At 41.8% G+C, this 11,513-nt stretch overlaps 1 protein-coding gene across 1 annotated transcript; it reads right to left on the reverse strand.

Annotated features, from left to right (window-relative positions):
- Positions 1-517: 517 nt before the first annotated feature.
- sall3b (spalt-like transcription factor 3b) lies at positions 518-10,404 on the reverse strand. The gene is made up of 4 exons (XM_006794405.3): positions 9,495-10,404; positions 2,695-5,643; positions 2,256-2,599; positions 518-1,354 (listed from the first exon to the last, which is right to left on the reverse strand). The coding sequence occupies exons 1-4, from the start codon at positions 9,574-9,576 to the stop codon at positions 962-964; spliced, it is 3,768 nt and encodes a 1,255-aa protein (XP_006794468.2). The 5' UTR covers positions 9,577-10,404; the 3' UTR covers positions 518-961.
- Positions 10,405-11,513: the final 1,109 nt, after the last annotated feature.

The following is an 11,513-nucleotide window of genomic DNA, read 5'->3' on the forward strand; positions in this document are numbered from 1 at the left end:
GAAACTACTTACCAGAATATACGCCTTTATTTTGTTCCTAAAGCTTTGAGTTGAACCTGGCTGACATAGTCTCCCTTTATGAAATCTAGTGTTGACTGCTGACTTACTTTTCTGTTATTTTCTTTGATTTAAATAATTACAGATAACACAACTCATTGACTTGTTTAAATACTACAATTATTATTATTATTATTATTATTATTATTATTATTACTATTATTATTATTATTATTATTACTGATGGTTGTTTTTAGATTTAATTGAAAACTTCAGACGTAGCTTTACAGTTCTACTAAAATGATAAAATATAGTCAAGCTAAATAATCAATTTGTTAAAGCTGTTAGTTTATGAGGGCCATTTTATTGTTTGCCAAAAAAAAAAAAACCTTGCTGAAAGAGATAAAAGTAAATGAAAAAGCTTATTCTTGGCTGTGATTTCTAAGCAAAAAAAAAAGTGCTGTAATAACTAAGGAGTGTCAGTATAGATCTGAACATACAGGTGGTGTGTTCTGATTTTTATTCGGTCCGACTGTTGTTTAAGAAAGACAGTTTGTCACCATAACACTGACAACGTATCTTTTCAGTTCATAGATGTGGATGTTTACGAGCATATTTTGTGCTTTGCTCTCACTGTAGCAGCAGCGGGCAGGTGTCCGGAGGAGAAAGCAGACGCTTTGCATTATTGATTATCGAACATATGTTCCCTTCTTCAGAGCAACCGTACATCTAAGGAATTGTCAATTACAGTATGAGTTGAACAACTTCTTTACTGTGTAGAAAAACACATTCACAAATGACTGCAAAGTAAAATAGCAAAATGTGAATAACCTACTATTCTCTGTTGAGTCATAAAAAGTTCTTTTTCAAGTCTATATATAATACATAAGAACAAACAAGGTGTTTTACAAATATTTTAATGTCCATAATAACTTGCATAATTTCACAACGTTTGTCTTCTTTTTCAATTGATTCCAATTTCTTTACTGTCATCAATCAGCAGAGAAAAATGTCTGTTGTTTCCCAGGTCGATGCCTGTCTTGGTTAGACTGGTAATTGGACCTCCTGCGGTGCTCACTCTGTCCATGCCTGCCGAGAGGGGGTGAAGCTGAGGGATGCCTCTGTTCTGGATCACCGAGATCTCGTTGTTCTTCATGGCCAAGCTGTTGGTGATAGCTGTCGCGTAACGGTTCCAGAATCCTGGGTCTACATTCATGGCTCGAGCTGCCAGGTCCTTCTGAAACATCTCTCCAAACTTCACAGCCTCTCCACCCAGCAGGGCCATGGGGTTGTCCACAGAAAGCCGCCGGCCTCTCCTTGCCGGTGCATTGTTCCACATGTGAGTTCCCATATGAACCTGAAAATGGCATTTAAAGTGTTAGGTGGTAATCTTTTTCAAAATACAAACATAGTTATATATCACCTATAGGACAGCTGACAGTTTATTCATGTTAGATCTTTTAATTTTTTTCCAAACACACCCTGATGGTTCAAATAGATTTATTTAAACGTCATTTTTAGGCTCTGACAAAATAAAAGTTTGAACAGCAAGTTTGTATTGTTTGATCCGGACGATTTGTTGATTAATAATTAATCAGAAACCTTTCTGATTATTCAATACTGTAAAATATTTGTTTGTTTTTGGACAAAAACAAACATTATGAAGGTGCAATCTGGGGTTCTAAGGAATTCTAATGGGAATTACTTTTGATACTTCTTAACATTTAAGAAGTAAAAGTAATAATCAGTTATGATTTTTAAGATCCAAGTTGTGAATAATATGATGTTGCACTAAATGATGAACAAAGTTTTAAACCTACAGAAACCTGTATAGTCTAAGCAGTCTTTTATTTTGAAAGGTGCATGATTAAGCTTCCATCCATATGCTTCCTAATTCGCGTTAATGGATTCTTATAAGCAAAGATAGCATGTAGAGAAGAATATGTATGCTTGATAAATGTTCTGTTTTCGTTTAGTTCATCTGTCTCTGTTTTCAATATGGACTGTTTTACTTGGAGACACATTTGAACAAGAGATCCTCTGAATGCTTTGTTTCTCTAAACCTGAAACCAGGTTTTTGGTCTAAAGGATTCCCGTCTTGCAGGAAGTCTCGTCTTATCCAATATTCAACACAGTAAAATGAGTCCTGGTTCACCTACTGTGCACTTTTTAAAACTTAATAGCAATAGGGAACAGTTTTCCTTGATAAGGTCCTAACACAACACAACACAACAGAAAAAACATCCGTTTTTATCTACCTTCAGATTGCCTTTTGTGGTGAAAGCTCTACCACAGATCGAGCAGACAAACGGTTTCTCTCCGGTGTGAGTCCGCTCGTGGATCTGCAGGGCGCTGGCTGAGGAGAAGTTCTTCCCACAGACATTGCAGTTGTGCTGCTTTGGGGTTCGCCGAGGAGGCACAGGGCCTAGCAGGGAGGTCATACCTGGGCTACCAACCGACGGATACGCTGGGGTGATGTGGATGCTAAACGGAGGATGGTGCCCTTCCATCGGGGTGCTCGGTTGACTGTGACCATTCACCTCAGTTTTTATCAAGCCCGACGAAGTGCTGGTAATCAGGCTTGGAATACTTTGACCTGCAGCTGAAACAAAAGCATAGAGTATAAAGTTATCTTACAAAACTAAACGTTTTTTTAATGTTATCATAATAAATATTTACATGGCATTTTTAGCTTACCTCTCTCTCTGCTCAGCTGGAATGACATACTGTAAGGCATCTCCTCTTTCACACATAGTTTGCCGGGCTGTGTTCCTCTCGGCTCTTGGGCAGCTGCTGGTGCAGAGGCAGGAGACTCAAATTGCTCTCTCTTCACTGAGGCTGCCAAAGGCTCCTGGGATTCTGGCCTGCTGTTGTCAACTGCCGGTGATTTGATCGTCATGCTTTCTGAGTTGCTTTGAAAGGGAGACGCTGATACACAAGGCGAACAGGAGGACTCGGACACATGTGGGCTGTTTTCACTACAGTTCTCCACCCTTTTCTCTGATAAAGCACCTTCAATATTGAGCTGGCTGCTGTCTTTAAAACCATTAGTTAGGGGTTTTGTACCAAATGACTGGTTTAGGCTTACAGCAGAGTCAATCATTCTCATTTGTCTCTCCAGAGCTGCTATACTTGACACAATGGCTAAAGACTTGGGGGGAGAATTACAATCAGAGATTAAGGGTTTAGACATATATATGCCTTCCTCCATATTTTCCACTTCCTCTTCACCATCCTCATTATCCTCTTCCATTGAAATATCATCAATGAGGTCATTGCCATTGCTGCTCAGGCTGTCAAAGTTATTCTCATTGAAAGACACGTTGCTGTCCACCTCCTGCAGCCCGTCCACCGCGGCCGACTCTGAAATCTGCCCAACCATGTGCATGCGGATGTGCTGCTGAAGAACAACAGCGTTGGTGAACTTCTTCTGACAAATGGGACACGAGTGTTGCACCTGCACTGGGAGATTTTCTCGGTGAACGCCAATGTGAGTCTTCAGGTTTCCTTTGGTGGTGAAAGCCCTGCCACACACTTTGCATTTAAAGGGTCTTTCGCCTGTGTGGATGCGATAGTGCATCTTGAGCGCGCTCTGACAGCTGAGGACACGGTGACAGAGGACACACTGGTTGGGATCTGTAATCTTTTTGTCAATATTCTCCACCAGCTGCTGAAGCTTTGAGGTCTCAGATGTTTGCATAGAATCCAGGAGGCCACACGATGGGAGTTTGATTTCGTCTGAGTTTAATGAGAGAGAAGGAGAGTTGGAGGCAGGAGATGCTGAGGCGATGGGTTCAGGTGTGGTGGTCACAGATGGGATGGTGGTGCTGGTTGTTTCGGAGGCAAGGTTGGGTCTCAGATTACTGGTGCAGTTCTGGGGCAGGTGCACCCCCTCTGTTTTCAGCACACTGGAGGCTTCTAAAACGGGAGAGAAACGAGCCTCGCTGCCTCTGTGGTTAGGTGACACAGATACACATTCACCAGGAGCTGGCTCATAGGAAGATTTAACAGATGGTGTTACACTTACAGGGTCATTTGAGCCTCCGATACTAGTAATAGTGGAGGAAAGCGGAAGACCCAGAGTGGCTGGCAGAGTTGCTACAACCGGCTTGCTGTCCAGCCAGGAGGAGACAGGTTTTTCTGGAGGGACGGACATTCCATAGGGAATCCCAGAACTTGTTGGCACATTATCCAGATATTCTGGCACTGGGAAGGGGTTCATCTGAATATGAGGATACTTCTCTTTGTGCCGTTGAAAGTGCACCTTTAAGTTCCCCTTTGTAGAAAATCGGTTGCCGCAGATGTTGCATTTGAAGGGCCGCTCTCCTGTATGGGAGCGCAGGTGGATCTGCAGAGCACTGTCGCTGCCAAACACTTTGGCACAGAACCTGCATTTATGCTTGAAGAAGGGCTCCTCTGGGCTGGGCTTCGTTTCGAACAAGGACACATTAGGCAGTTTCGCTTTCCTGTGCTTCATCAAGGCTGCGAGAGGGTCAAGTGCATTAGCTGTGGCGGCGATGCTAGCCAGGGGATTGGGAAAAATGACGCTGCTGGGGGGGCTCTGAGGTAGAAATGGCAGGCTAGAAGAAGAGCTGAGTAGACTGCTCTGTGCCAGCGAAAGTGGGCTGGAGGAGCTCAGTGTCTGAGTACTGCTAACGCTGCTGGTGTGTGAGCCTGTGTAAGGAGGCAGCAACGTGGAGATGCTGCTGCTGCAGCTGGAGAGAGATGGGGTGGTGTTTTCTGAGGAGGCTGAGGTACATGTGACATCCTTAAATGTGGGCTGTCCACATATAGTTTGTGAGGGCAGGGTTTGCGACTTTTCAAGCACAGAAGACAAAGAAACAGCCGCCTGTCCGTTAATGGCGGAGGGAATCGTTCCTGACAGTGGCAGGACGGGGGGAGGGATGATGCCTTGTGAGGGGAAAGGGTTAGGAGCCAAAGACAGGGACCTGGAGACTGGGTTTAATGCTGCTTGTGTTGGTTGTCTGTTCATGACAGCTACCTGGCTGCAGATCTGCTCTATAAGCTGCAGCTGGTGGACCTGTTGTTGCTGCAGAGCTAGCAGGTGTTCCAGGATCACCGGGATAGCTGCTGAAGCGGCCTTCCCTCCTGGACCGCTGCTATTGATCCCCTGGGAAAACTGGGCAACAGCCACCCTGGTGCTGTGAAGGATCTCAAGTGTCACGTTGGTGCTCGGCATGCTGTAGCTGGCAGCTGCAGACATCTGGGAAGGAGTGGACTCAGCTGAATCCGGGGGACGGGGGCTAGGCGTTGTAGTGTATTTGTCCTGTGGGCAATGTTCAAGCTCCATAGCTTCATCCCGCTCCCTCCCTTCCTCCAAATTATCCAGACTGTCGTTGTCATTCACCAGTGTTTCTCCCAGCTCAAAGCCGCCATCCGTGGACTCTGCAGCAGATGAGTCACTGGACGCTACGCTGGGAACTGGAGACGGCCCGACAGGAGATTCCTCCGGTGCAGGCATCCCCTCGCTGTCCTTCACTATCAGCACCAAAGGATCCTCAGTGCAGACTTTGTGGTGCTCTAACAGTTCGGTCCAAGTGAAGAACTGAGCACAGCATTTATCACAGATGTGTGTTTCCTCACTGTCTTCATTGGCCTTCTCTCGCTCCATGCCAGCCAAAATCCCTGAGAAGGAAAAAAAACAAGAGTATAATGGGAAACTGATCACTGAATGTCCCGATGTTTCGTCAGTGGGACGAATTTTCTCTATATCACCTTTCACCTATGGTCCCTTCCCCCTCTCACTCGTGCGCGCACGCACACACACACACACACACACACACAGCGGTGAGTCCATCTTTCCAATCTCGTGTTGTGTGGACAACCATTGTTTAACTCCACTGAACGTTGAAATGCACAAGACACCCTGCAGCGTCCAAAGATAACAAACATGTCAAGCTGAAACGGGACGGTTTGTCAAGGAATTATCTAAAACAAATTTAGATTACACTGCATATGTGCTGTAAACGTTATGCACACACGTACATTTGTATGTGAGAACAAATTATGAACCACGGGAGGAAAGGTTTGGGGGAATTTTAAGGTTTATTTTTAATATAAAAAACGGCATTGTAGAAGCAAAGACCATGCTCAGCTACTTCAAAGTTTACAGCTGTGGAGTGTGTGTTCAGTTTTAATGAGACGTGACTCTAAAAGACTTAATTCAACCGGCTTTGTAAAAAAATTGCTTTTAAGTGTCTGACAGAAGTTTTCAACTCACATTTAAAGTAAAAATAAAAGTAAAGAGTGTGTGAAAACACATATTTGTCAAAATTTCTATTTGGAAAAAGTGAAGTGAATTAACCTAAACTTAAAAAAACTGTTGTAACATTTAATAATCTACACAACCTGAAACACATGTTATACCCTGATTGTTATTAAAACATCGTGTTCGCTCTCAGGGTCTGATAAATTTAATTGTCTTCTGAAATCTCTACAGGAACACAGCTGTGAATCTGCATCAGCAACACATATCTCTTTTTTTATTTTTGTATTTCATGCATCTAAATACCAAAAAATACAAAATACATATAAAAATAAAAATACTAAAAAATACCCGGACGTGAACAGGACGTAAGAGCGTGCCTTGTCGTCCTCGTTTCCAGACTTTTCCTGATGTATTTTCTCATATCTTAGCACAATTCTTTATTTTGAAATCTTCATTTCATTTTGCCCCGTTTCAGTAGCTGATACGTGACATTCCTTATGACAGGATTTCACACTTTATGATCACTGTTGCATCTGTTCAGGTTTTGCCCCATTAGGAAACAGACAGTAATGCCAGATGGGAAGTTTTGGGGAAATCACTACTGAATTATTGCACATATATCCGGGCATTGCTACACTAATTTAAGGATAACAATTTTTAAAAGCTGACTATTTAGATGGATGGATATTTTCAGGGATTAGGAACGACTGTAATTGGATTTTGTTAACTGAGTATCTTTACAAACTTCCATTCTTGTAAGCATCACACGTTAAAGACACGTTCCCAGAGGCTGTCAGCGTTTTTTCCTTAAGCAAACTAAATGTGAATTTTAAATAATTTTAGATTGAAAGATGTGTGTTTGTGCTAAATTTGACACGAACGTGTGTCTGTGTGGCCCCATGTGTGCACATAATTCGTGTGTATGTGCACACGCGTGTGTGTTTGTGTTTCCGACTTAAATCAATAAACTCCAATTATCACATTTCACCACCTAAAAGAATTACTCCCAGTGTGCTGGAGCTAAAAGCAGCCGGAGACGTCTGTTATATTTACAATTACACGAACACACTGAACAAATCCTCACGCAAACACGCAGAACAATGTCTGAATTAAGGAGGAAATTAGTTCACTAACCTATTATAGACATGTAGCTCCAAATGTGGCACGTCAGAGATTTTATAAAAAGAATTTTTTTACAGACTTTTTTTTCAGTTTAAGAAGTAAGAGTGTAACCAGAGCAGAGTAGAAAAAATCTATTTGAAAGTCAAACTTGTCATGGGTAAATAATCAGAGTCCTTGCCTCACAAAGTGGGTGGTCTGAGGATCACCAGGGCGATTCAGCAAACACAGGAGTGAAAACACTTCCACTGTTTTAGCACAGGATTTTGTCTGCTCTCTGTAAGATTTACTTCCAATGAAAACAAAGAAAAGATCGGATTTGATTTAAACCTTTAAATATATTTCCAAATGTAATAACACGTGATGGGAATTTATTTAAAAATGTCACCCTCACTCAATACATAATGTCAGGAACAGTAAACAGATTTATGTTGGTTTCTTGTGTGGTTTGGCGATGAGAGGAGAGAGGGGAAAAAAAAATCATGAAGCTGCAGCTGAAAAGCAAACAGATTCGCAGCCCAGCATTAATGCTTCTGTGACTCTCTGCGCGACCTCTGGGTCGCAGAGGTCAATGGTTCAGATGTACTAATTGTATTGTGATCCAGACATGGACCACTTGCCCCTCTCAGGGTGAGGCTGCCAAAGGTTAAGTCAGCAGGCTCAATCAAAGCCCAGCTCATAGTGGCGGAGCCCCCTGCTTGGCTGGAGGGCGGTGGGAGGGCCCGAGTCAGGAGGGCCTCTTCCACACTCGACACCTTTTCACAGCCACGCATAAAAACAAAGTCACATATAATTCAATGAAAAATACGCAACAAAAACGCCGATGATGATAAAAATTGCAATTCCACCGGTGAAGCTGATTTTTTTCATTTACAGGCCTTTTCCTTTTCAGGGTTATGCAAATAATAATAAAAAACCCTCCATCAACATTAACATAATTAAAATAAGTCAAATGAATGATATTACATCAGCATTATTTGGATGAATTTATATTTACGACCCTGGTGGATTGTAAAAGTATTTCATCTGATTCTGCACCAAATTGAGAGGCCAAAGATCAATTTTAAAATTCTGTTAAATTTCTGTAAACATTTTGGCCTCTTCCAGCAGTTTAAAGGTTGATTTACACTTAAAATATTAATGCTGATACAATTTAATGCTCAGCTTCTTTGTTGATTAAAAGGTTGAATGAGGATTTCCTGTAAGCACACTAGATTAAATCCTGACATTGAAGATATACAAAATAAGACTTGTAGTGTACTCTAACATGGGATGGTCATATGTTTTAATGATTTTGTTCTGTTTACAAATGATATGAAATGCGCTGATAATCCCTAGTCATTATTTTATTCATGGACTGCCCTAATGTTATAATTAAAAACTTTAAATGAATATACATATATATTTAAAAAAGGGTCTTGACTTACTTAAACGTCTTACTTTATTAAGAAGCTTCTTTTAAGACTATTTCTATTTGATTTATAATATAAATGTTTATCATTAAAAGTTTAATAGTTGGCAGGAGGACTTTGCCCCCCAAATTAAAAAAATACAATAAAATAAAATAGGAACATAATGTGAAACAAAATATAAGATTTCTGCTGTTTCCGTGCGTTTCTTGCTTCATATGGGGGTTTTGTTTCGGCGCAGTCTTGCACAGCAGGTCCTGTTTCTTCAACATTTAAACACCAAGCAAATAAACTATTACATTAAACTTGGTTCATAAAGAAAAATGTTAAAAGATTTCAGTCTACAGTTGCCACTCCATATTGTGTCAACATATTCTCCAGCTGTTAAATCTCGACCTGCACGAGTCAAAGTAAAGTTAAAACTAAATGAAAAAAGCTTCCTTGTGATCAAATTATGAACTTTTTCGGATTTTATCTTTAAAAAGTTTCCCTAATGAGACTTGAAAGCTAAAAAGTGTGATACGGAAATGATGCTAAAATAATAGGTGTGTTTCCGCAGAAAATGGTAAGTAAAATTGTTTAAATTAATTTGCACTCTATTTTATTTTACAAATTGCCTAAAAAGTTTTTTTTGTAACAGAATAAATCATTTTGAATAAACCGTCTAAGACGACAGTTCTTCTTCACGCAGCAGCCTAAAACCCCCCTGAAAAGTCGTCCAAAGCTCCTCGGACACTTACCATTATTGCAGAGCAGTCCGGTCTGTATCGCCTCCTCATCTGACTTGAGGTGCTGCGGCTTGGCTTGCTTTCGCCGGGACATGTTGATCTGTTTGTGCGCCTCGCTGCTGCCTTTCGCCGAATCATCTACAAGCAGCGAATGGGACGCTTCGTGGAGAGCGGGTTCGGTGAAATAAGAGATCGGAGGATGGTGTTGATGCCCGAGTGCAGATTGCGCATGTCAGTGTAATTATGATGGAGGAAGGATAATGCTTTTACGACTCTAGCTGCCTTTCGATGGGTGATTGGCTGCCGTCCAGCCTACTCACGGTAGATATGGAAATGAGGGATGGTGTTTAATAATAATTAGTTCACTTCCTGTCCGGTGTGCGGCTGTTTTTACGCACATCTCCGAGCAGCCAACATGGTTTAGTCCGATCTGAACTCCTGAGAGTCTTAAGCGTTTTGGAACGGTCTTGGTTTTAACTCTGTGGTCAAATGCTGCATCTTTAGATAGTCCGTTTGAGTCTAAGATTGTTTTATTTCCTTTCTCAGCTCTTGGATTGGCTTAGACATTCCACTTTGAGTTGACTCCTCGGGAGGTGGATGGCTCGATGTCCCAGCTGAATCCCTCACACACACTCGAGGCAAAAGCGTAACACTAGCAGGAGCACCCTCAGAGAAAATAGGCTGAACACCTAAAACTGCCTCAAGCCCAGAATCAACGCGACGGAAGAGGTAACTCCCTAACAGATCAGATTTCGCAGGATTGGATACGTGCGTAAAGTCAAACTTTGTGCGTAAAAATCTCGCTCAGGTCGCACGCAGATCCGATCTTAAACTGGTGACTGTCGGAAGTGAGACTCCCTGGTTTATCCGAGCTACCGGCGCTCTCCTTGTTGCCTCCGCCTCCGGTCCATCATTAGATGCCCTTCAGCCGCCTGCGATAGGCTACTGCCAGGATACCACAGGAGGTGTTGGAGCCCTTGCTTCATTTGTTACGACCTCCCACAATTTGGCGCCATAATAGACCGAAAAATGTGTCGGAGAAGAAATCCTCCCTCGAGTGAGCATCAGGGAAGTGTGTAAGATAAACCCAGATGAGCTCAGTTTGAAAATAAAACTAGGCTGAATACACCTTTCTTGTAGCTCGTATATGTTTTACCGGTTGGTTGACATAATAGCAGCCAATACAGACCAGAGTTTAAACTTAAATCCAGCTCAGTTATCGATAAATTAAAAAATCCTTTAAAAAAGAAAGTATGCAAGAGTATGAGGTGTATAATAAAATGTGTTTGAATCCCTTCCACAGACTGTAGCTATTTCAAAGCCGAGAGAAGAATGAAGCATACTTCAGCAAAGCTGTAATCCCCCTTTCACCAGACATTGTCCCCAAACTTGTAATTATGTGGTATTAAAAGATGCAGCTGGGGGACGACAGAATCAGCTGTTGATAATTGCAAGTACTACACAACAGCCTGGTATTGATCGGCATGTCTCCTATTCCCCTGCTATAGAGAGATAAGGAGGCCCCACTCTTGCTCGAATATAATTTCTTCTGACCTATCAGGTTTCTACAGACTTATGATGAATAGCCAGAGTGGCCGAGAACGCTTATCTAGAAACTCAACCCTCCTTGATTCGATATTGATTCTTTGTAACCAGCGTCAGCACACAAAATCAAACTAGCAACTACTTGACCATGATCTCTTCCAGATTCTAACTTGGCCTCCACCCGTGCAGACTCCACTCTATGCCCGAAGCACCACTTGATTTTAATCATTGTGAACATCTGTTAGACAAACAAATGTATCAGTTTATATTGTTTAATATGACGAGGAAAGGTAATCCAGCTGAGCCACTTAAATAAATTCTATTCATTAATAAATAAGTGCTGAAAGTAAAGTAAAGCAATTACACTAAAAAATACACAAATCACTTAATTAATAATGAAACAAAAAAGGCACTTGGGAGTTATTCATGATGCTATTTTGGCGACCTATGCTGCTAAAACTGCTTCGCTTTTTTCAGCAGGGCAGA

Source organism: Neolamprologus brichardi, chromosome 22 (assembly GCF_056152115.1).
Source record: "Neolamprologus brichardi isolate AB-2024 chromosome 22, ASM5615211v1, whole genome shotgun sequence".
Taxonomy (NCBI): domain Eukaryota; kingdom Metazoa; phylum Chordata; class Actinopteri; order Cichliformes; family Cichlidae; genus Neolamprologus; species Neolamprologus brichardi.

Bases quoted from the DNA above. Each gene is read 5' to 3' on its own strand.
- sall3b (XM_006794405.3), bottom strand. From the start codon at position 9,576: ATGTCCCGGCGAAAGCAAGCCAAGCCGCAGCACCTCAAGTCAGATGAG. The intron at 5,644-9,494 runs GTAAGTGTCCGA...TTTCCTTCTCAG, and splicing joins CGGACTGCTCTGCAATAATG to GGATTTTGGCTGGCATGGAG. The intron at 1,355-2,255 runs GTAGATAAAAAC...TGCCATTTTCAG, and splicing joins CCACAAAAGGCAATCTGAAG to GTTCATATGGGAACTCACAT.